Here is a 27,047-nt window from a genome sequence, read left to right as displayed (position 1 = left end):
TTGGTGATTTGTGTTAGGATTTTACCGTTTTATCCGTAAATTTCTTGAGAATACAGTTTCCTATGTTTGGTGAACTTCATAACTTATGTGATTTCATGCCTGATTTACGCAGTAGGTGGGCTACGTGCAGTTAAAGTTCCTTTTCCATGTAAAGTGTGAATGTTGGATTTGAGGGATCCAGATACGACTTGAAAGACACTTCAAGTGCTCTGGCCATTAGCTGCATCTTCTTCCCAGAAGAAGGGGCAGGTTCATTAGGTCCTTGTAGTGAGGGTGTATTTTGTCACTCGCTTATGAATTGACAAGCGAGTTTCCATGCGTCTGGGAGTGTGCGATCCAGCTTAGCGAACTACTGGTCGCTCTGACTGCAGTGTGGGTTTTCGGTCACATCGTCGGGAGGGATGTATCTTCAGGTAAGACAAGGTTTGGGCGTCTTTAGGGAGAGCTCAATCAGAAGATTAAATTTCTTTTGGGCCGTCCACTAGTTTTTCCTTATAGAGGGTACAGATGGACACGCCCATCTTGGGTTATAAAACTGCCAGCCAGTCTTGGAGTGGTTTAGAGGTCATCATCTCATAAATATAGCTCTGTCGTTTTGGACCTGACTTCACAGATGACTTAGGAAGGAAACGCGTTACATCTAACTGGATGCTGGTGCCAGAGGAGGAAACTACCAGCTCGCATGGATGCCCTTGTACACTGTAACGTTAGCAAGCAGGTTTACTGGAATGGTTGTATTAGAGTAACAATCTGCTTTTGCTGTTGTGATTACAGATGGGCGGGAGCCAGAGCAGTGGCACGACTGGGTCACACAACGGCTCGTGGGTCGTGGACACTGGCAACTTCACAACGCTGGGTAAGTGGGTACTGCAGTGTCTGATGCCAGAACTTAACCGCATAATTATAGTAAGCAGGTACTGCAATATCTGACTGCTGGAACTTCACTGCACTGGTTAAATGAACACTGTCATGCCTGACTGCTAGCAACTTCACTATACTTGGTAAATGCATGCTATGATTTTGACTGCTGGAACGTACCCACAAATGGTGTGGGCGCTGCAATGTCTGTCTGCCAGAACTACACCACACTGAATAAGTGGCCACTGCAGTGTCTGACCGCTGCGAACTTCAACACCTTAGCGCGGAAAGAAAGTGGGCACCACAGTGCATGACTGCCAAATATCAATCACACTTATTGAACAGGCACTACGATGTCTGGCTGCTGGAACTTCAGCACACTGATTAAGGGGATGCCACAGTGTCTGACTGCTTGCAACTTCATCACACTTCGTGAGTGGGTGCTGCAGTTTTGACTGCCAGAACTTCATCACATGTGGTAAGTGGGCGCTGCAGTGTCTGACTGTCAGAACTGCTCTCAATAAGGGGACACTGCAGTGTCTGACTGCTGGGAACAATACTCAGAGAGTGGGCACTGCAATATCTCTCTGCTGGCAGACTTCAACATGTAGACAAAGTGACTGCTGCAATGTCTGACTGCCAAAAGTTAACCATGCATATTAATGGGCGCGACATTTTGTGACAACTGGTACTTTGGACACTGGAATCTCTGACTGCTGGCGAGTTCACCACACTTGATAAGTAGGTGCTCTAATGCTGGCTGCCGAAACTTCATCACACTTGATAAGTGGATGCTACAATGTCTGACTGCCAAAACTTTGCTGAGGTTAATAAGTTGGCGCCAGTACGTCTAGCTGGCGGCAGCTACTCCGAACTGGGTAAGTTTGTGCTTGGTGTCTGGCAGCTGGGAACGTCACCAAGTTGTGTGACTGCTGGGAACTTCAGCACATTGGTTGAGCATGCAGACACCCTCTAAGTGCTCTGCAGAGCAGTGTCAACTGCCGAGGGCCACGCTGCTCATGAGAAATTATCGTGAGGCTGTATGTGGTACAAAAAGGAAAGCAGTAGAGGTCTGATGGCCAACAGTGGCAGGCGGCGCTGTGTGAGCTGAGGCAGAGGTGGCATCTAGCTGGCGCTCCCAATTACAGTGCGTCAGTCGGGGACCCCAAACTTTGTGACAGTGATCCCTTACACTGCTACAAATACTGCTGATGACATTCCAGATAATAAGGCTTCCATTCTGATACATTTGGCAATAGACTTGTGGTTTAACCTGGCAACATTTGCGTTCCTACTTGGAACAGAATTACATAAATCACACAAGTACTGGTCCATAGAGTATGTATTTTGCAGCTGCAGCGTACTTTGTATGTTGGTAGCAGATAAGCTGTCACGGTTCACGAACGCTTCCGGATTATCCATAGTTGTTTCTGGTATCTTTACCACCTGTTGGTGTTTTTGCGCTGTTCATCTGTGGTAAGTGACCGCTTCTGTGGGTTCCATATTCAGTGACATTATTGAGTCACGATTTGATTCGACTGCACAATGATTCTGTTGTCGCTGGTTCATGCACGGTGTGCCTTCTGTTGATGAGATTGAGTACTGCGGAGTACTGGAAGGGAATGGTCACTAGCCATGTTCAGGTTAATATGTGGCGGTGTGCCCAACTCCCCCGTCGCCCAAGGCGTCTGACGCCTCAGCCCACTTGGCATTCCCCCTAACATCCCAGATCTCTCCAACTGTATTAGAATAGCTCCTCTGCATTGGATGAAACTGGGGAAACTGAGGTGTAGTTGCTTTAATCAGATGAAACTACATGGTTCGAGTGAGCTTTTCAAGTCGCGGACATGTATGACGTATACATGCAGTCTGAGGCGATGTGAAGGAAAATTATGACCAAGGCCGGGATTCGAACTTGGCCTTGCTACAAACTGTGACTTCAGTCTGGATACATACAGGGTGAGTCACTAACTATTGCCACCTAGAATAACTCCGAAAGTATGATAGCAGCTGAAAAGTTTGTGGGACAAAAGTGGCATGGGACAACGGAGGCCATAATATGACGTTTTTTGTTACTAGGTGGGGTCGCGTCAGAGATATGAAGGTCAACATATATATATATATATATATATATATATATATATATATATAGGGACTGATGACCTTAGCAGTTAAGTCCCATAAGCTTTCACACACATTTGAACATTGATCTCGATAGCCGCTATGAGACAATAAGTACCAAAATACAGCATCCGGGATGCTGTATTTTGGTACTTATTGTCTGATAGCGGCTATCGAGACCAATGTTCAAATGTGTGTGAAAGCTTATGGGACTTAACTGCTAAGGTCATCAGTCCCTAACCTTACACACTACTTAAATTATCCTAAGGACAAACACACACGCACCCATGCCCGAGGGAGGACTCCAACCTCCGCCGGAACCAGCCGCGCAGTCCATGACTGCAGCGCCCTAAGACCGCTCGGCTAATCCCGCGCGGCATCGAGACCAATCCAATGATGTGTAACAGTAAGGTCTTTGAAGGTCAACGAAGGTCAACAAGGAGGCATGAACGTCCATTTACAGACGGTGTTCGAAGTGATGACCATTGGTATCAATGCAGTGCTGCAATCTTCTTACCATGGATTGAGTGCTATTTCTTATCACTTCGGCACTTATCGAAGCACATGCTCTCTGGTATATCGCGCAAGTAGTAAATATTCGCCGAATACAGCTTATCCATCTAACGTGGAATTGACATGTAAACACCATTCGACGGTTTCGCAATACAACACTAACAGGAAAGGTAAGATTAGTATCATCGAATCAAGCGAATGGAATGATGTATTCCCTCGAAGAACAAGTGGATATGGTTCTCAATTGCGGAGAATGCCAACGAAATTCCAGTTAAGTCCCATAGTGCTTAGAGCCATTTGAGCCAACGAAATTCAGTGAGATCTAGACTTATACGCTGAAAGATATCCTCAACGTGTTCACCCTACACGTCGTGCATTTAAATATGTGTGTGATAAATTGAGAACAACTGGATCTTTAACGCAACGGAAACATATCCGGCAAAGGAAAGTTACTAACGAGGAAACGGAAATTGGTACTCTTGCCACTGTTGTTCGAAATCCTTGTGTTACCTCGTGTCAAATCACAAAGGAATCTGGCATTGGCCAGAGTGGTGTTGTTCGTGCTCTACATCGCCATAAATACTATCCTTACCATATCAGCCTCCACCAAGAATTAACTGGTATAGATTTTATGCATCGCATTGAATTCTGCCGATGGGGTCAACTTCAGATTCAGAGGGATGATACATTTATTAATTTGATTTTATTTACTGACGAGTCCACATTCACGAACCATGGAAATGTTAATATGCATAACGTGCATTATTGGGCAACTGAAAATCCATGATGGCTACGGCAAGTTGTACACCAAAAACCGTGGTCGGTGAATGTATGGTATGGGATTCTGGAGCACAGAATTATAGGCCTCTATTTCATCGAAGGAAATCTTAATGGCAGGAAGTACACCACATTCCTGCAAGAAACATTAGGTCTGTTATTGGAAGAAATAGCTTAAGGAACAGAATGTGCTATCAACACGATGGGTGTGCGGCACATTTTTCGCTGATGGCTAGAAATGAGTTCACATCTACATCTACATCTACATTTATACTCCACAAACCATCCAACGGTGTGTGGCGGAGGGCACTTTACGTGCCACTGTCATTACCTCCCTTTCCTGTTCCAGTCGCGTATGGTTCGCGGGAAGAACGACTGCCGGAAAGCCTCCGAGCGCACTCGAATCTCTCTTATTTTACGTTCGTGACCTCCTCGGGAGGTATAAGTAGGGGGAATCAATATATTCGATACGTCATCCAGAAAAGCACCCTCTCAAAACCTGGACAGCAAGCTACACCGCAATGCAGAACGCCTCTCTTGCAGAGTCTGCCACTTGAGTTTGCTAAACATCTCCGTAACGCTGTCACGCTTACCAAATAACCCTGTGATGAAACGCGCCGCTCTTCATTGGATCTTCTCTATCTCCTCTGTGAACCCGACCTGGTACGGATCCCACACTGATTAGAAATACTCAAGTATAGGTCGAACGTGTGTTTGTTGCAGAGACAATTCCCAGATCCTTGGATTGGACACAGAGGAGATGTGTCGTGGCAGGCTCGTTCGCCAGACTTGACGCCTCTGACTTTTTCTTATGGGGACTCGTAAAAGACATTGTTTATAAAGACATTCCAACTATGCCTGAAGATATGTGAGCGATAATTGTCGGAGCATGTGCTTCGATAAGTGCCGATGTGATAACGAATGCCACTCAATCCACGATAAGAAGATTGCAGCACTGCATTGATACCAATGGTCATCGCTTCGAACACCTTCTGTAAATGAACGTTCATGCCACCTTTTTTGACCTTGAACAAAGTAGAGCTTCACATCTGTGAAGCTAGCCCAGCTAGCAACAAAAAACCCGTTGTCCCCTGCAACTTTTGTCCCACAAACTTTTCAGCTCCTATCATACTTTTGGAGTTATTCTTGGTGGCAATAGTTAATGACTCACCCTGTATAGCGTAGATGTTTGGGTGTTGAAAGCTCTCTGCAAACATGAGTTTCATTTGATCAATATTAACTGTTACTTCAAGGCTGTTTTTAAGAGTCGGCCAAATTGTATGGAGTCCGTTAGGATGAGGTCTTCTTCACAGTTAAGTGGTCACACAAAACAGAGTGTAATGCAATCTCTGATATGCGGAAACGTGACCAAGACGAAATTCTGCAAACGAATCACAAAAGGTCTTTTTTGAACATGATTCATTACCGAAACATAAACGGTATGATTCAACACATAGTTGTTAAGTTACGCCTACTCTGAAATTAAAAAAAAAATTATCGAACGGGAAAATTGACGTGCAATTTCCAATTATCATCAAGTAAACATTAGAAACCTTTACGATCTTCTTGATTATTATCGAAGGAGAATTCTATTTCCAGGTCTGTTCCTGCAAAAGTGTTTATTTTTTGCCGAACAGACTCCACAGCTTTACTTCAGTGTTTTCATTTTACTTATTTATATCTAATTCTTCGCTACCAGTTTCGGGCCTATAGCTTGATTACAAAAATGAGCACTTGAGAATGAGTCTGTGTCCTTGACGCCTAATCAGAAGGAATGAAGTGTAAATAAGTTAAATGTGTACGTGTACAAATCTACATTGTAATTTAAAAAGATCTATATAGATGAACGATTAAATATAACATAACAAATGATACAGTAGGTGAAAGAAAAACTCTCAAAGTTTTATTTGGAAGACGGTACCGGCAAGTTAGTTTGGGAAACCACTGACAGTGGCGCCGAGCAAATGACTCTTCCGTAACGAAGTCGCTATTCGCCTTGCGGTGAAGGCCAACTGACACGACACACGCACACGGAGGACAACAGCCGAACACGGATTTCGAGAACGTGTCCTGTGCCGTGACCAACAAGGCAGCCTGCGGACGCCTCTCCTCCACTGGGAGGGCTGTCAGCGGTGCCAACTATATCGACGTGCTGCAGTTATGCCCCGTGCCACAATTTGCAACTGACAGTAGAGCTTTCACCTTTCAGCAAGGTGGCTTCCCTCCACATTTCCACAGTTGTGTGCTGTGTGTCCCGGATGAAGAGCCGCCCTATGACACGGCGCTACCCGCACGGTCGCTACGATTGCTGGACATGGCGCCCTGCTAGGCGTTTATATCCCACCTCTACCACAGAACCTCGAAGACTTGCGACATCGCCTCCCAACAGCTGTTATTGCCGTCGCTCTTGATATACACGATTAGGTATGGCAAAATTGGACTACCGATAATATGTGTGCTGTCTGAAGAAGGTTGGACACACAGAACACTCATAAACGATGTGAAAAAATCTTAGAGAGTGTCTTCCACAAATTTCATGTTTTGTTACGTTGTTCTGAAGACACTTGCACAAATTTCTCGAGTATCCAGGAGACTGACTTCGCCATTAACCATTAGAACCTGCCCTCGCCTGTTATACGTTTTGATTCTGATTGCTCCCCGGACTGTTGGTGTACGCTTAAGGGCTCCGTGTATCACTCAGTAAAATAGGAACCCTTACTGGTTCAAATGGCTCTGAGCACTATAGGACTTAACAGCTGAGGTCATCAGTCCCCTAGAACTTAGAACTACTTAAACCTAACTAACCTAAGGACGTCACACACATCCATGCCCGAGGCAGGATTCGAACCTGCGACCGTAGCGGTCGCTCGGTTCCAGACTGTGGCGCCTAGAACCGCTCGGCCACTCCGGCCGGCGAACCATTACTGGATCACTTCGTTGTCTGTATATGTGTGTGTCTGTCTGGCTGTTAACACTCTTTTTTTCTCAGGAACGACTAGAGGTATCAAGCTGAAGTACACACTAAGGTATGTCGTCCCTTGGCGAGACAAAAAAATTTAACATTCTAGGTTAGTGCAGTCAAAAGACAGGGCCAGTTACGATACTCACAAACTCACCCGTCAAAACGTATGGGCTACATCCCGTTGACCTAAAATCACGAAATTTGGCAGGAAGCAAGGTTTCACAGTGCAAGTAAAAGAAAAAATTCGATAATCGTTAATTATAATTATATCACACTTTTTTTACCACTAAAAACTTACATTGCATTAGTAATCCATCAAAAATGTCAAGAACTATTGTAGGGATCTATATCTACATCTACATCTACACGGATACTCTGCAAATCACACTTAAGTGCCTGGCAGAGGGTTCATCGGACCACCTACACAATAATTTTCTATTATTCCACTCTCGAACAGCGTCCGGTAAAATAAACACCTATATTTTTCCATGCTAGCTCTGATTTGTCTTATTTTATTATGATGATCGTTTCTCCTTATGCAGGTCGGCGTTAGCAAAATATTTTCGCATTCGGAAGAGAAAGCAGGTGATTGAAATTTCGAGAGAAGATCCCGCCGCAACGAGAAACGCCTTTGTTTTAACGATGTCCACCATAAATCCTGTATCATGTCCGTCACACTCTCTCCCCTATTTCTCAATTATACAAAAGTGCTGCCCTTCTCTGAACTTTCTCAATTTGCTCCGTTAATGCCACCTGGTAAGGATCCCAGACCGCGCAGCATTACTCCAAAAGAGGACGCAAAACCGTAGTGTAGGCGGTCTTTTTAGCAGATCCGTTGCATCTTCTAAGCGTCTTGCCAATACATCGCACTTTTTTGGTCCGCCTTTCCCATAACATTTTCTAAGTGCTCTTCCCAATTTAACATTTTAAAGAACATAGTTCTTATATAAGAAAACAGCGATCTGTAATTATTATTAATAAATTGGAAGCAGTCTACCACCACCAGCCACAAACAAGAGGATTGCTATGCGCCACCGCCTCCGGCAGACATTCATGGTCCGAAGATTATCTGAGAAAATGATCGAAACCGGTCACCATTAAAAAAGTTAAGCGATCAAAACTGCTTCAAATTAATTCCCAATTTAAGTTGTACGTAATTGTAATTCCTAGGTATTTAGTCGAATTTACTGGCTTTAGATTTAACGGTCTCCTTTTAGCACTCATATGGATGACCTCACACTTTTCATTATTTACGATCAATTGCCTATTTCCGCACCATACAGATATCTTTTCTAAATCCTTTTGCAGTTTGTTTTGATATTCTAATGACTTTAGTAGACGATAAACGGCATCATCTGCTAACAATCTAAGATGACTGGTCAGATTGTATCCTAAATCGTTTATATTGACAAGGAACAATAGAGGACCTATAACACTATCTTGGAGAACGACAGTTACTACGAACTGTGAGCTCTCTGACAGGAAATCACGAATCCAGTCACATAACTGAGACGATATTCCATAAGCACGCAATTTGATTACAAACCGCTTCTGAGGTACAGTGTCAAAAGGTTTCTGGAAATAAGAAATACGGAATCAATTTTAAATCCCTTGTCAATAGCACAAAAGACTTCGTGTTAGTGAAGAGCTAGTTGTGTTTCACAAGAACGATTTTTTCTAAATCCGTGTTGACTGCGTGTCACTAGACCGTTCTCTTCGGGGTAATACATAACGGTCGAATACAACATATGCTCCGAAATTCAGCTGCATATCGACGTTAATGATTTGGGCCTGTAATTTAGTGGATTACTTCTACTACCTTTCTTGAATATTGGTGTGACCTGTGCAACTTTCCAGTCTTTCGGTACGGATATTTCGTCGAGCGAGCGGTTGTATATGATTGTTAAGTATGCAGCTATTTCATCAACATACTCTGAAAGGAACCTAACTGGTATACAGTTTGGACCAGAGGACTTGCTTTTATTATGTGATTTAAGTTGCTTCACTTCTCCGAGGATATCTGCTTCTAAGTTACTCATGTTGGCAGCTGTTCTTGATTCGAATCCTGGAATATTTTCTTCGTCTTCTGCGATGAAGGCATTTCGGAAGGCTGTGTTTACTAACTCTCCTTCGGCATCACTGTCTTCGATAGTATCCCCATTGCTATCGACCAGAGAAGGCATTGATTGTGTCTTGACTCTAGCGTAATTTACATACGACCAGAATCTCTTTGGACTTTCTGCCAGGTTTCAAGATAAAGTTTCGTTGTGGAAAGCATTGTACACTACTGGCCATTAAAATTGCTACACCATGAAGATGACGTGCTACATGGAAGATGATGCTGTGATATGCAAATGATTAGCTTTTCAGAGCATTCATACAATGTTGGCGCCGGTGGCGACACCTAGAACGCGCTGACATGTGGAAAGTTTTCAACCGATTTCTCATACACAAAGAGCAGTTGACCGGCTGTGCCTGGTGAAACGTTGTTGTGATGCCTCGTGTAAGGAGGATAAATGCGAACCATCACGTTTCCGACTTGATAAAGGTCGGATTGTAACCTATCGCAATTGCGGTTTATCGTATCGAGATCCAATGACTGTTAACATAATATGGAATGGGTGGGTTGAGGAGGGTAATACGGAACGCCGTGCTGGATCCCAACGGCCTCGTATCACTAGCAGTCGAGATGACAGGCATCTTATCCGCCTAGCTGTAACGGATCGTGCAGCCACGTCTCAATCCCTGAGTCAACTGTTGGGGACGTTTGCAAGACAACAACCATTTTCAAGAACATTTCGACGACGTTTGCAGCAGCATGGACTATCAGCTCGGAGATCATGGCTGAGGTTACCCTTGGCGCTGCATCACAGACAGGAGCCCTGCGATGGTGTACTCAACGACGCATCTGGCTGCACGAATGCCAAAACGTCATTTTTTCGGATGAATCCAGGTTCTGTTTACAGCATCGTGATGGTCGCATCCGTGTTTGGCGACATCGCGGTAAACGCACATTGGAAGCGTGTAGTCTTGATCGCCATACTGGCGTATCACCCGGCGGGATGGTATGGGGTGCCATTGGTTACACGTCTCGGCCACCTCTTGTTCGCATTGACGGCACTTTGAACAGTGGACGTTACATTTCAGATGTGTTATGACCCGTGGCTCTACCCTTCATTCGATCCCAGCGAAACCCTACATTTCAGCAGACTAATGCTCGACCGCAAGTTGCAGGTACTGTACGGGCCATTCTGGATACAGAAAATGTTCGACTGCTGTCCTGGTCAGCACATTCTCCCGATCCTCTCACCAATTGAAAACGTCTGGTCAATGGTGGCCGAGCAACTGGCTCGTCACAATACGTCAGTCACTACTCTTGATGAACTGTGGTATCGTGTTGAAGCTGCATGGGCAGCTGTACCTGTACACGCCATACAAGCTGTGTTTGACTCAATGCCCAGGCGTATCACGGCCGTTATTATGGCCAAAGGTGGTTGTTCTGGGTACTGATTTCTCAGGATCTATGCACCCAAATTACGTGAAAATGTAATCACATGTCAGTTGTAGTATAATATATTTGTCCATTGAATACCCGTTTATCATCTGCATTTCTTCTTGGTGTAGCAATTTCAATGGCCAGTACTGTAAGTATCTCGCATTGATGTCCGCGCTAAATTTCGAGCTTCTGTGAAATATCGCCAATGTTGGAGGTTTTTCTTTAGTTTAAATTTGGCATACTTTTTTCGTTGTTTCTGCATCAGTGTTCTGACCTGTTTGGTTTGTCGAGGAGGATCAGCTCCGTCATTTTTTAATTTATTTGGTATAACGTATCAACTGCTATCGATACTATTTCTTTAAATTCAAATCACATCCGGTCTACACATCCACTGTTAATTTGGAATGAGTGGTGACAAGCTCTCAGGAAGGCGAAAAATGAATTTTTCTCTGCTCTTTAATAGGTATATTTAACGTTTATTTTTGGAGTTGGGATTTACGGTATTTATTCTTGCTACGACAGCCCTGTGCTCATTAATCCCTGTATCCGTTTTCGTGCTTGTTATTAGATCTGCACTATTTTTTGTTAAGAGGCAAGTGTGCTTTCACAACCGTTTACTATTCGAGTGGTCTCATGAACTAACTGTTCGAAATAATTTTTAGAGGGTGCGTTTAGCACAATTTTGGATGATGTTTTATGCATACCTCCGGACTGAAACACATATTTTCGCCAACATATCGAGGGTAAATTGAAGTCACCACTAACTATATTAGTCGAGTACGTTTTTGAAATTAGACCCAACTTTTCTTTGAATCATTCAGCAATTGTATCATCTCAGTTGGCATGTCGGTAAAAGGATCCAATTATTATTTTATTCCGGTTGCCGAAAAGGACCACTACCCATACTGACTTACAGGAACTATCTACTTCAATTTCGCTACAAGATAAATTAGTTCTAACAGCAACAAACACGACACCGCCAAATGTGTTTAGCCTACGCTTTTTGAACACCGTTAGGTCCTTCGCAACTTATTTCCGACTTTAGCCGGCTTTCGATGCCTATAACGATTTAAGAATCAGTGCTCTCTATTAAAGCTTGGAGCTCTAGCACTTTCCCGACACACCTAGATCCACGTTCTTCTGTGTTCCACCTGCACCCTTTGAGAATGAAGCCCTTTCTGTGTCTCCCCGAGACCCTCTAACCTAAAAAAACGCACAGTCCTCACCACACTCCCCTGCTACCCGTGCAGCCGCTAATGCCTGTAGTGGACTCCTGACCAATTTAACGGAACCTGAAACCCCACCACCCTTTGGCATGAGTCTAGGAATCTGCAGCCTACACGGTCGCAGAACCGTCTGAGCCTCTGATACAGACCTTCCACACGGCTCTGAACTAAAAGTCCGTAATCGGTCCTGTTGATTATGCTGCAAATGGTGAGCTCTGCTTTCATCTCGCAAGCAAAATTGGCAGCTTTTACTACTTCTCATAGCCGCTCGAAACCAGAGAGAATCTCTTCCGATCAAAAGCGACACACTTCATTGCTACCGACGTGAGCCGCCATGTGCTCTTCATCGCATCTGCAATGACCCGTTCCACATCTGGGCCGGCCGCTGGTGGCCGAGCGGTTCTAGGCGCTTCAGTCTGGAACCGCGCGACCGCTACAGTCGCAGGTTCGAATCCTGCCTCGGGCATGGATGTGTGTGATGTCCTTAGGTTAGTTAGGTTTAAGTAGTTCTAAGTTCTATGGGACTGAGTCCCATAGTGCTCAGAGCCATTTGAGCCATATCTGGAATGAGTCCACCCAGTATGCACACGTAGTGGATACTGGCTTTCTTCCCTCCTTGGCAGCCATGTCCCTAAAACGGCCCAATAATGCTCCTAACACTGAAGCTCCCAACTACCAATAATCCCACTCTCTGTGTTTGCCCAAATCCTGCAGGCTGAGAGGTTTCCTCTGCAACAGGACAAGTGGCTGCATCTGGCTGACGGACAGTGTCGGCCACAGAAATAACGCTCCCACTAAATCACGGGTCAGGGGTCAACCTCAGTGCGCAAATCAGCGGCGTATTAAGCAAATTTAAGCATCTCATCGAATACCGGTATACACGACGGATGGTGAGCGATTGATTGAGTTTTTATGCAGTCTTCGTTAGAAGCAGGTGTTGTCGTATTGCTGTGATCATCAGCCCGAAGACTGGTTTGACATAGGTCGCCCTGCTAATCTATCGAGTGTAAGCCTCTTCATCTCATGAAAAGCTAGTGCAACTTACATCTTTCTGAATCTGCATTCTGTATTCATCTACGGTTTTCCCATACTTCCCTCCTTTACTGCCTGTAGTGGAAATATTACCATATTGTTCCCCACTCTTTTGGCTACAAACCCTTGAGATCTTGCAATCTGTCTTATCAACCGATCCCTTCTGCTAGTCAGGTTGTGCCACAAATCTCTTTTCTTACTAATTCTATTCAGTACCTCCTCATCAGTTACTTGATCTACCTATCTAATCTTCAGCATTGTTCTGTAGCATCATATTTCAAAAGCTTCTGTTCTTCTCTTGTCTAAACTTTTTATCGTACCTGTTTCACTTCCATACATGCCTACACTCCATAGAAATATTTTCAGAGGAAACGTCCTGACACGTAAATCTATACTCGATGTTAACAAATTTCTCTTCTTCAGAAACACTTCCCTTGTCATTGCCAGTCTATATTTTACATCCGTTCTACGTCGACCATCATCAGTTGTTTTGCTGCCCAAATAGCAAAACTCATCTACTACTTTTAGTGTCTCGTTCCGTAATCTAATTCCCTGTCCGTCACCTGATTTAAATTGACTAGATTCCAATATCCTTGCATTGCTTTTGTTGTTTTTCACTTAATTTCTTCATTTTAAAACACTTTCCATTCCATTCAGTTGCTGTTCCAAGCCCATTGCTATCTCTGACAGAATTGCAATGTCATCAGCAAACCTGAATTTTTTTTTCTTCTCTATGAACTTTAATCCCTGCTCCAAGTTTTTCTTTGGTTTCCTTTATTGCTCAACATACAGACTAAATAACATCGGAGATAGACTACAACCCTGTCTCACTCCCTTCCCTTTCATGCCGCCTCACTCTTATAACTGTCGTCTGATTTCTCTAAAACTTATAAATAGCCTTTCGATCCCTGTTTTACCCTTGTTACCTTCAGAATGTCAAAGAGAGCATTCCAGTCAACGCTATCAAAGGTTTTCCCTAAATTCATAAAGGCTACAAACGTAAGTTTGCCTTTCCTCAACCATTTTTGTAAGAGAGCTCATAGGGACACTATTGCATCGGGTGTTCCTGCATTTCTCCGGAATTCAAACTGATCATTCCCGAAGTAGACTTCTATCAGTTTTTCCATCCTTCTGCAAAGAATTCGTGTTAGTATTTTGCAAGCATGACTTATTAAACTGATAGTTCGGTAATATTATTGGGGATTGCAATCATTACATTCTTCTTGAAATCTGTTGACGTCTGAGGGTATTCCGCCTGTCTCATACATCTTGCACACCAGACGGAAGGGTTTTGTAATGGCTGGTTCACGCAAGCCTATCATCAGCTGTTACCAATTGAAATCTAGACTTATCTGAGCAGGCCACGGTTTTGCAGGCGTCTAGGGTCCCACCGACACGGCACGCGCCCAGAAGGAACGCTACAGGCAATGTCGTGCTGTTGGCAAAGGCCCTCGCTTCGGTCGTCTGCTAGCATAGCCTGTCAACGCCAAACTTCGCCGCGCTGCCCTGATGGATACTGCGGCGGCGCGGTTCTTTCCGTCCCTTTGCCGGCCGCGTTGGTCTAGCGGTTCTAGGCGCGCAGTCCGGAACCGCGCGACTGCTACGGTCGCAGGTTCGAATCCTGCCTCGGGCATGGATGTGTGTGATGTCCTTAGGTTAGTTAGGTTTAAGTAGTTCTAAGTTCTAGGGGACTGATGACCACAGATGTTAAGTCCCATAGTGCTCAGAGCCATTTGAACCATTTTTTCCGTCCCTTTATGACGGACCTGCACCTACCTGTGAACATTGTCTCAGCAGATCATCAGTAGGAAAGCCGAGTGAAACCCACTGTACTTCGACGTGAACCAGGCTGCAATTTAAGTCACTAATCTACATTTCGGGAGAAAGTTTTCACGCGAAATGAAAGGTTGGAAATTTTGTCCTCAATATATTCTGAAACTTAGGTGAACAACTATCACTGCCAAGCCCCTGCTAGTCTTAACACAGTCACTCACAATTCCTTTCACTCACGTTGGCAAGTTTATGGTGTTGCATTTCCCGAAAACGTAATAGCTACAAAAATACTGATTGTTTTTGATTGATAATGCTCGCCAAATATTAAGTCTGTCGGTACCAAATGCAGTCACAGTTTTTAGCCACCGACCTGCTCAATACGCCACGCGGAATTTGTGTCGTTTTTCGTCACAAAATTCACTTAAAATTTACGAAATTTCTACACGCCCATCGGAATAACTATGCCGTCACTTTACCACACTTTTGATGTATGAAACACTGCTAGATCGGGCAACTTATCGTTTCCATCGGAACTACTACTCCACACGTCCGAACTGTTTCATGGCTAGGCTCCCACTCTTCTCTAGAGTACTCTAAGTCTTTTCTACCAGCAGAGAAAGGCGCGCGAAGAATACTGCTTTACCATTGGTCAGTTTACTCAACAGCCACTAGCAAAACAACATTCTCCCGCGTCAGTCCGCGCTTTTCATCAACAACCAATCGCAAAATCGACTGCACTTTTTACCGACGTAATTATCTAATATGCTGAAGTTTTGCTTATGCATAAAATTATTCACTGTTGTTATTTATACCTGAATTAACTTTTCCTTTAGCATAAACTTACTTTAAAAATCCATTCTACAAAAATCCCCTTTGTCCATATCCATACTTCTTAGAAATATTTCCACACTAAATCTGACAACATAACTCTTTAAACAATTATCTTCATATTAACCTTAAACCACACTCACGCATCATTCATACTGCTAAAACACATTTATAACATTTTACATACACAGAAAGACATAATAACACTTTATGAAAATACTAGAACAGTTTATGAAAAACATTCTATTACTTTAGTGCACATTAGTGGGCACAATCGAAACTAAAATCACAGTCCCCCTATCCAATATTGTCCTCTATCGGCTGATACATAAACTACGTGCGCGTCCAGCCTCGCGTCACCATCTGTCACTATCCAGCTCTGAGACACATCTCCCACTTAACCGCCTCCAAGGCAGGATCGTTATACGGCGCTACGCCTCAATACGTTCGTCGTACATCTCACATTGATTTCTGTCTCTATTTCGCGTAGTTTACATGTCTGCTAGTATTAAAAACTCTTCGCAAACGCCGCTGCTCTCGGTCGTTATGTGGAGGCCGTCGGCCACTGCATTGTCCGTGGTGAGAGGTAACGCCTGAAATGTGTTCTCTGCACACTCTTGACGTTGTGTATCTGGGAATTAGCCAATGTTTTCTGAAATGGAATGGCCCATACGTCTACCTCCCATTGCCATTCCGGGTCTGTTAGTTCCCGTCATGCGGCCACAACGGCGTCGGAAACCTTTTCACACGAATCATTTGAGTAGCAATAACAGCTCCGTCAATGCACTGCTGTTTTATAACTTCTGTAGGCGATACTACCGGTGCCGTCAATTGTGTGTGAGCGTATCGCTATCACATGACTATCAGCACAATGTAGTGTGAACGCACAAGCACATGGGAGTGGCGTAGCGTGTTGTGCTGTTCCGTTCCGTTGACGTGCGCCATTGCGGTCAGCCTGGAGACAGCGCTCTGTTGATTGGCCAGCCCCGCTCACTAGCTCTCTGGCACATCATCTCTGCGCAGGCGGAGTCGGTGGAGGACCGCGGTCTGCCCTGCCTTTGCTCCAGTCTAGTGCAAATAAGAAGGCGACTGCCTGACACGTTCTGCGCAGGGAGGCGCGGGAAGCACTTTGCGTTTTCACCGACGCGTTCTGCCTCTGCGCGTCCCACTCGAGCCGTCGCCCTTGCTGGTAACTCGCAACGCGGGAATCGGCACCACAGCGTTGTGCTGTTTCTACTTGTGACTCTCCTCAGAAAAATTTATATGCTCGGAAAACAACCGCTACTTAATGAAATACTCGTCGCATTGAAAATTTCTTCAGCATAATCTAAGTTCGAAAATAATATACTGCGGCAACAAAAAGTCATGGGATAGCGATTTGCTCACATACAGATGGCGTTAGTATCACGTACACAGGGTATAACAGGGCAATGCATTGGCGAAGCTGTCATTTGTACACAGATGATTTATGTGAAAACGTTTCCGACGTGATTATGGCAGTACGACTGCAATTAATAAGCTTTGAAAGCGGAATAGTAGTTGCAACTAGACGCATGGGACAATCGATTTCCGAAATCGTTACAGATCCACAGTGTCAAGAGCGTACCAAGAATACCAAATTTACCTTTTATCACGGACAACGCAGTGGCCAAGGAAAGTTGTCAGTGCTAACTGTAGGCGCCCTGTTGGTCCCGGTCGCCTACAGTGGACTGGATGGCCGAGCGGTGACCTCTCCAGTTGTCAGGATGCTAGGAAATGACTGTGGACGCGTCAGAAACGCCAAAGAAACATTATTAATTCACAACACCTTTATTCCTGCCGAGTGCAATTTCGCTTGGTGATATCAACGACCTTCCCTCGCTGACTCGGAGCGATGACACCAGCTCCGGGCCGCACAGTCTTGCTAGCGCAGCGCCGCGTGCTGTGACGTAGCGGTGAAATGTCCTTAATTCGTACTTCGGCTGCACGTGGCTGGTGGCGCCCGGCTGGCCGGCCGGCTCGGCTGTGGACAGCAAGCCGCTGCGCGTAGGAGGCTCCGGGTTGGAGTCCCGGCATGTCGATCACCGAGCTGAGCGCTACGCAGCGACCCAGTACACATCTAACAGCAAGTCCAACTGTGAGCGCCTTGTTGCTATCAAAGCTGGCGTACTTAAAGGAAGCACGAGCGACGTCCTGACGTCATGCTCATTTGTAATGAACGCATTCGTTCCACTTATACTGCTGATTCATCTGTCGTACTCGCCCCTTATGTGTTCTTGCGACAGAGTTACGTGTTGTTATGGCAGACCTACGCGAAGTTGTGAAATGCAGTACAGCTGACGCTATACCTCTGTCTTGCAATCTACGAAAGTCTCCGTATAACTCAGACCTGCGTGCTAAGCAATTCTTTCTCGCCTGTTGTGTGTAACCAGGCCATTGCCCCTGCGTGACGACACATTCCGATATATGTGCAATCCCCTTACCTCTTGGCTAACCTACTGCCTCTGGCTCTCGGCATAGGCAACGAAACTTTGACAATATTCCACGTTTCCAACTCTTTACTATTCCACGACACTACATAACAGACATGCAATACTGCGTGATGTAGCCGCAGAAATGTGGGATGTACGACGAACGTATCCATTAGAAGAGTGCGGCGAAATTTGGCTGGGCTACATCAGCACAAGACCGGCGCGAGTGCCTCTCCTAACAGCAGGGGATCCCCTGGAGTGCCTCTGCCAGGGATCGGTAGGAGCCTAGACGACTGGCTGGAAAACCGTGGCCTCGTCACATCAGTCCCGATTTCAGTCGACTGTTTCGCTGTAATGCCAGCTGCTGCTCAGATTGCTGCTGCAGATGCAGTACCACGGTTTTCCCCTCTCGGTAGTGTCACGTGATCCGCTCTTCTTGCGACCGTACATTCTCGTGACCACCACTGCCAGCAGTCATGTACAATGGCTTCATTCCTGCCAATTCCTCCTGCAGTATCGCAGAAGGAAAATCCAGCTACTCGTAGCCGTGTTACACGACCTCGTTCAGACTCGTGGAAGTGTTGATAGTAGCATCCTTGTCGCCTTAAAGGCGTACTTATCCAACATCAACACACCACATTCAATCTCAAAGGTAACTAACGCTCACGACCGTTACAGCGTGTATTTAAAGCAAACCCGATATGCATCCTCGCAGTGGTGCCAGCAGCGCCGCTCTTATGCAGCCGCCATAGACATCATTTTTCCGATGTAGAAAAATGCCTGCCAACTTCCGTTTACGTCGTACAATTCCTTTTTCGTGTTACGATTTTTTTTTCCATCAGTGTATTTCTACTGCTGATTGACGACAGTGTACTGAACAACATTGCATCAGTAATTATAGTTCTTACATACATGTTTTTAAGTTGAGTAGAAGCTTCACGTATGTGTGGCACAAGCTAGCCAGCTTAATTCCCGCTAGGTGGCAGGTCAAATGTTGAATGCAGGTCAGATGTGAATGCAAAACGGTGAATCTATGCCGGCAGGCGTAGTCCACCTACAGCTGCATCTATGGCCTTGCAGAGAACATCAGGTCGTAAAGTTTGTGATGTGTTTGTGGGAAGATGTCTGATGCAGAGAAAAAACGACAAACACAGTGATAAGTTTACCTCACCATCATCATCTCAGTCTTTTCCTACGTCATGTGGGGTCGGCGTTACTTTGCTGGATCATTCTCTTCCATAAATGCCTATCCAGTGCTTCTTCTGTGAGCCATCCTTTCTCTCTTAGGTCCCCTGCTACCTTGTCCTTCCATCTCAGTTTCGGTCTTCCTCTTCTCCTTCATCCTTCGATTTCTAGGTCTTCAATTCTTCTCCACACGTATTAGTCCCCTTTTCTCTGCACATGTCCATACCATCGTAGCCTGCTTTCTTGGATCTTCTTCCCTATGGGCCCCACTTTCACTATTCCCCTCATGTACTCACTCCTTAGTCTATCCTCTCGTGTCACCCCACTCATCCATCTTAACATTCTCATTTCATAAGTGTACATATTAAAGTATCACGTATAAAAATATCTGCTCTTATACCTGCCCTCAATCGCCGCCAAACAATATGTACAGTCTAACTGCGTAGGCTTCCGCGGCCAGAGTCAGTCGACATAAAAGTTTTCTGGGTATGGTACCGCGTCATAATGTAAAATAATAATAATAATTATTATTATTATTATAAATTAGACCCAGAAGAAGGCCACTGCAACCGTTGCCGAAACGTTGGTTTTTCTCCAGCAGTAGTAGTTTTTTTTTTTTTTTTTTTTTTTTTTTGCATTATGACGCGGTACCATACCGAGAAAACTTTTATGTCGAATATGTACAGTGTATATGTGTATATTTCGGTACAGATGCATATCTCCTGAACTCTTGCGGGAATGGGCGTGATACGGCGAGAAATGATTATGTTAGGTGAGGCCGCTGTGTGTGACACGATGGGAATTTAGGTCGGATGGAAAGCGCACTGCCGGCCGATGTGGCCGAGCGGTTCTGGACGCTTCAGTTTGGAACCGCGCGACCGCTACGGTCGAAGGTTCGAATCCTGTCTCGGGCATGGATGTGTGTGATGTCTTGAGGTTAGTTAGGTTTAAGTAGTTCTACGTTCTAGGGGACTGATGACCTCAAATGTTAAGTCCCATAGTGCTCAGAGCCATTTGAACCATCTGAAATGCGTTCGGATAGCCAAAGCAGTTAAGGCGACTTCTGAGGTAAAATAGAAAATCTGTTCGAGTCCTGGTGCGGCAAAAATTTTCGCTCGTCGCCTTTGAATTCATTTCAGTGCCAAGTTGTGGCGAATGTCAGAATTTACTACAGTTTATCCTGTGTGCAGTACGATGGCTTTGGGATAAAAAATGATGTCTGTTCAAACACCACACACATAAAAATATTCTGTCTTCTTACGACGTTTCGACTCCTCTGTTGGGCTCTTCTTCACGATCTTCTGGTGACCGAAGATAGCTACCTGAGGGCCGGATTGTAGACCGCAGCAGGTGTTCAGCTAACCGAGAACGCTAAAAGATACTGAAAAAAGCATAGCGGAGGAGTTGGAACGTCGAGTGTTCGAGGAGAAACTTGATGCAGCGTAATGTCCTGGAAGATTTTACTTTCAGTTCGCAGCATCTCAAAGGATGTTTATTTCTGTACTGAGCAGAACGCATCATGTAGCAAGGCACAAGACGGGGCTACAGTTTTCTTTAATGTTACGTGTGCTCTTAATTATTCTCTAGGAATCAATTTCGTATTCAAAAGATGCATGTGTTAAGCGTGTATCTTTCTGCATTTATTATAACCAGGCGTCATACGTGCTTGAGTCGGTTAAATGTCTTCAGTGTGATTCCGCAATAACGTTAGGAACGTTCAGGGGTGATGGAGAAGGGTAAATATCAATTTGAGATAAGAGGCCCAATTCTGAAACGACCAAGTCGAAAGTAATAGACGACAATCGTTCTGATACATCTGACAGTGGACTACATGTATTGCTGTTGCTAAGACTGTAGGGTAGGCAACTTTCAGGTGTGGTAGTATGGACCAAAACAAGAAATAAATGTCTAGTGAACGTGGGATCTAAAACGTATACCTTAAGAGCTCCAAGGACTTGCTCATCTTCGATACTGTGGAACACGTCTTCTACTGGACAGGTGCCCGTAGCTCTTATGGTATGCAGTTTAGAAGGACGTATCATCATCTTGATCCCGTATTTTAAGAAGAAAAAAAAAAAAAACACATTTGCACGATATCAAAGCGAGAAATCGATCCCGCTAGAAAATTTTGGCCATAATTCTGATAATTCACAGTTATGACCTTACGAATGCACAGCTTTTAAACTAAACGTGCACCTGCTGTTTGTCACTGTTCCGCCCCACTGCACACGGCTGATGCCCAACGGCCAACTACTGTGCGGCCGAGTGTAAACCAAAGCCCTCCTATTCGCGGGATGTTGATGGCGAGGCAAGATTAGGCAGAAGGGGAACGCATTTGCCGTAAGTGTTTCGAAACCTTGTTCGAGAACACATTGTTTCGTAGTCTTATGGGTAAAGATTATGTAAAATGTCAATCTTAAGAACTTATACATTGATAAGCCAAAATATTATGGCCACTGCCCACCGCAACGTTGGATGCCACCTGGTGGTGTTGCCGGCACACGGCGCGGCAACGAAGGTATGATAGCGGAGCAGACAGGGACGGGGGATCATCCTAGCGAAGAAATGGGCTGCAAATGGAAAATCCATTGAGATAAGCGAATTTGGAAAATAGCAGATTATTATTATGCAGAGCCTATGAACAGGAACCTCGAAAACGGAGAAGCTCTTGGAACGTTCACGTGCTATTGCGTGAGCATCTGCGAAAAGAGCAAAGCAAAACTACCAGTCTCCCATAGCATAATCCTGCTCCCATCAGCCTGCGTCAGTGGCGATCTACACGTTTCGAGCCGCCGTTCAGCTCGATGATGGTGTTTATGGAGACGACCATCGACCTGTTGTAGCAGAAGTGTGATTCAGCCGAAGAGCCGACACGTTTCCATTAACAGACGGTCGAACCTCGATGGTTCGATGCCCACTGCAGTCACAACAAACGACGTCGTTGGGTCAACATGTAGGGGTGGTCTGCTGCGGAGCTCCATGTTCAACAATATACGATGAACGGTGAGCTCTGAAACACTTGTGTGTGCACCAGCATTGCGCTCTTTCGGCAGAGACGCTAGAGATCACCATCCGTCTTACTTTACAGAGGAGACAAGCCTACGATCCCCACGTTCTGTGAAGAGTCGTGGACGTCCAACCAATTAGCGCCTAGAGGCAGTTCCACTGTCCTGCTAACTCTTTCTGCAGGTGCTCACGACAGTAGCACGTGAGCATTTGGCCAGCTTTTCCGTTTTCGGGGCACTCGTTCGCAGGTTCTGCGTAATAATAATCTGCTCTTTGCCAAATTCGCTTATTTCAATGGATTTCCTATTTGCAGCCCATATCTTCGCTAGGGTGATCCCCCGTTCCTGTCTGCTCCAACAAGCGAAAATTTTTGCCGGACCAGGACTCGAACAGATTTTCCACTTTACGTGGGAAGTCACCTTGTCTGCTTTGGCTATCTGAGCACGCTTTCCATCCGACCTAAATTCCTATCGTGTCACACCCAGCAACTTTACCCAGCATACTCTTTGCTCCCTGTATCACGCTAGATTCCCGCAAGAGTTTAACAGAGAGTGTCTATCTCCACCGAAATGTATCCCGAACATATGGTTTGGCGGCCATTGACAACATATTCAAGAGCAGATATTTTTATATGTGGTACTTTAATATGTACAATTATCAGTGTCTTGGTCGTTTTCTCTGCATCAGACAGTCTTCCCACAAACAGATAATAAACTTTACGACATGAAGTTCTCTGCAAAGTAATGGCTGCAGCTTTGACTACGCCTGTCAGTATAAACTCACCGTTTTGGATTCGCATTGTCATACTTCAACATCTGATCTGCCACCCAGCGGGTAATAAGCTGGCTAGGTTGTGCCACACATACGTGAAGGTACAGCTCGACTTAAAAACATACAACTTGTAATAATTATAATTACTGATGTAATGTTGTTCAGTACACTGTCCTCAGTCAACAGTAGAAATGCACTGATGGAGAAAATATCGTTACACCAAGAAGGAGTTCTGCGACATAAACACAAGTTGGCAGGCATTTTCCTACATCTGAAAAATGATGTCTATGCCAGTTGCGTAAGAGCGGCACTAATAGCGCCACTATGAGGAGGCATCTCGGGTTTGCTTTAAATAGACGCTGTAACGGTCGTGAGCGTTAGCTGCCTTAGAGATTGGATGTGGTGAGTTGATGTTAGTTAAGAACGCCTTTAAGGCGACAAGGATGTCACTTCAACACGTCCATAAGTCTGAACGAGGTCGTGTAAAACCGCTACGAGAAGCTGGATTTTCCTTCCGCGATACTGCAGGAGGAATTGGCAGGAATGAAGCCATTGTACATGGCTGCTGGCAGTGATGATCATGAGAATGTACGGTCGCAAAAAGAGAGGATTCCGAGCGGTCACGTGGCACTACCGGGAGAGAAAAAAATGATGTTCCGGGTATGGCTCTGAAACAATAAACTGTTGAAAATCGGTTACTTTAAGGAAAGCTTCGAGCCAGAGCCCTGTAGCCTGCATTTGAAACCCAAAACCACTGCTGTTTGCGACTTCAGTGGCCTGAAGAGAGGGCGGGGTGGAGGTCTATTGCGTTTTCTGATGAAAGCTGGTTCTGCCTCGATGACAATGATAGTCGTGACTTCGTTAGAAGGCCAGTTATGGACCTGCAACCAACCTGTCTGTATGCTAGACACATTGGTCCTACACCTGGCGTTACGGTTTGGGGTGCAGTTTCGTATGACAGCAAGAGCACTTTCATGGTTATCCCATGCAACCTGAGTGGAGAATTGTACAGCAATTCCGGACTCGACCTATTGTGCTGCATTCATGAACAGCATTTCATGGGGTGCTTTCCAACAGGATAACTGTCACCCACACACCGCTGTTGTAGCCCATCGTGCTCTACGGAGAGCTGCCACGTTGCTTTGGCCTGCTCGATCACCAGATCTGTCCCCCATCGAGAACATCGGGACATCATCACTCAACAACTCCAGCGTCATCCACAGACAGCATCATCCGTCTCTGAATTAACTGACGAAGGCAAGAGACACGGAACTCCATCCCACAAACTGACAACCAGCACCTGTAAAACACAGTACATGCGCGTTTGTATGCTTTCATTCAACATTCCGGTAATGACACCTGTCATTAAGGTATCAGCACTTCACATTTGCAATGGCTTGTCTAGTGCTTACATTAACCTGTGATTTTACAACGTTAAACATTTAAATATGTCTTCTCGAAATTTCATCACTTTACATTAATTATATTTTGATGTTGCGATTTTTTCCCATCAGTTTATCTCCACTTATACACTTAATGCATGTATTTGTATGGATGGCGTCTGCTCATTTGCACATGTTCAAAAGATCAGACACCTTTTTTGTACCAGCACCCATACATACAGATGACGAAATGAAAGAAAATCTCAAACCGACCGTAATTGATCACTGAAATGAATTGAATGATGATAAGTGAAAATTTGTGCCCGACTGTGAGTCGAACCCGGATTTCCCACTGTATGGGAGTGGTTGCTTTAAGCGGGGTAGGACGTCAAACGGTCCGACTTGGAGCAGGAGAGGCATCACAGGACATTTTAATAACCAGCGTCTATACTTTTACAAATAAATTCATAAAACTTTGTCAGCATCACCAGGAAGGATTCAGGGTTCACACTCATTGCAGTGGAAGTTCGAAAACATAACGAAATAAATTTTTTTAAATGTCAAATTTGATCATCTTTTTCACTTGCGAATGGCAGCATTTGTTGCTACAGGTACGCTTTTCTTCATAGGTTAGAGAGATTCTTCGAAGAATTTTGCACAGCACACATACCATACTTACAGGAGTATGAAACGCTACAATTTATTTAATTTATGAAAAAAACGAATGAGCTGTTATATTTTAAACTTCATGTTTAGAAAAAACACAAATTTTATAGCTAATTACCTCAATTTTTACCACAGTTTTTTTATATATTTTGAAAATCCTAGAGTTTCATACACCTTTAAGTATGGTTTGTATGCTGTGCAAAATTCATCGAAGAATCCCTCTTACTTATGAAGAAAAGTGTACCAATAGCAACAAATGCAGCCACTAGTAAGTTAAAAAAATGATGAAATTTCACATGTAAAAAAAAAAAATTTCGTTATGTTTCCGAACTTCCACTGCTATGAGTGTGAATTCTGAATCCTTCCTGGTCATGCTGACAAAGTTTTATGAATTTATTTGTAAAAGTATAGACAGTGGAAATTAAAATGTCCTGTGGTGCCTCTCCTGCTCCCAAGTCGGCCCGTTTGACGTCCTCCCCCCCTTAACTGCTTTGGCTGTCAGAGAAAACTTTCCGTCTACGATAAAGAATGACGTCTCCTGTTCCACACATATCGAAAAGAATCAAGACATACATAAATATGTACGCCCTGACTGCCATTGAAGTCATTTCAATGTTGACACACTCGCTCTCCTGAACTCTTGCAGAATCCAGCGTGTCGCTATGAGCAATTAGTATGTTGGACAGTGTTGACAGTAGCGTGTGACAAGACGAGAATGTAGGTCGGATGAAAAGCGTGCTCAGACATCAGAAGTGGGTAAGGTGACGGCGCATGCACTTCAGTGCCCAATTGTGTCAGAAATTATTTCATTCCATCAGACAAAATATTTGATCGGGCAAACATCCAGAACTGAGGAAAAATTAATAGACCAAAAATCCGCTTAGTTGCTGCTATTTTTTTATTTAGTAATGTAACTAAGAAATTTAATAAATAAGAAATAACTGCTAACGAAAGGGGATTTTTATGCTATTAATATATAAGAAGAAACTGGCCTAACAACTTAGAAGCTTTTACTTTCAATGGCCGTGTCCACAAAAGGCAGCTCCCTCAGATACGGAGCAAACTGCTGAGGTGTCTCCACACGCTAGTGGCTCGTCTCAACAAAGATAGCAGCTATGTACTTGAGGAGAGTGGGCGAGATAGAATCAACGTGTTGCACCTGATTGGAAGTAAGAATGCACATCACAGGTAGATGGTTGACTTAACCAGTCGACTGTTATCATTTGTTACTCACAGTTCCACTGTATTCCATTAACTGACGAGTATAGCCGCTGCAGGACGAAGTCGCTGGCTCGATGAGGAGGTGCCCTCAACACGACTGCTTCCTGACAGCCTCTTCTCTGCGGACATTGCATCTGCTGCTTCATTACCACAGCGTCTGACGTTTTGTAGCACTTGAGAGAGCGACACCAGCTACAAGGAGGAGGATGTTATGTTAAAAGCTACAGACAATTAGTCCATTACCACTTAGAGGAAAAGTCTTCGAAACACCATTGTAGGGGCGACTGACCCAGAACGTCTCTGAAAAAATTATTTTGCCACGGAAGCAATATGGACTCCGACATGCGTGTTTCACAGAGCAACCACTCATTCGTGTGGTGGAGGAAGCGAATAGAAAGAAAGCTGCGTGACTGTCTTTTAGATGTGTCTAGAGCATTGAGCAGCTCCTGGTACAGAGGGCTGTTTCGCAAGATCTTTGTGATGGGTTTCTCAGCGGCATAGCAACATATCTGCAAGATCGTGTGTTTACGATCTGAATTAGCGTAGCCTCCTCGGCCGTCCGCTGTGACCGAGCGGTTCTAGGCGTTTCAAATGGTTCAAATGGCTCTGAGCACTATGGAACTTAACATCTTAGGTCATCAGTCCCCTAGAACTTGGAACTACTTAAGCGTAACTAATCTAAGGACATCACACACATCCATGCCAGAGGCAGGATCCGAGCCTACGACCGAAGCGGTCGCGCAGATCCAGACTGAAGCGCCTAGAACCGCTCGGACACTT

General features: G+C 44.7%; 1 protein-coding gene across 1 annotated transcript in view; it reads left to right on the top strand.

The window, feature by feature from the left end:
* Window positions 1-27,047, top strand: part of LOC126203701 (popeye domain-containing protein 3-like) — a 282,280-nt gene that overhangs the window by 59,481 nt on the left and 195,752 nt on the right. Inside the window, exon 2 of the mRNA XM_049938071.1 lies at window positions 775-856. Coding sequence (XP_049794028.1) covers window positions 775-856 — 82 coding nt within the window. The remainder of the gene's footprint in view (window positions 1-774; window positions 857-27,047) is intronic.

The sequence above is a fragment of the Schistocerca nitens genome, chromosome 9, assembly GCF_023898315.1.
Source record: "Schistocerca nitens isolate TAMUIC-IGC-003100 chromosome 9, iqSchNite1.1, whole genome shotgun sequence".
Taxonomy (NCBI): domain Eukaryota; kingdom Metazoa; phylum Arthropoda; class Insecta; order Orthoptera; family Acrididae; genus Schistocerca; species Schistocerca nitens.
This window is presented reverse-complemented; position numbering and strand designations above follow the sequence as displayed.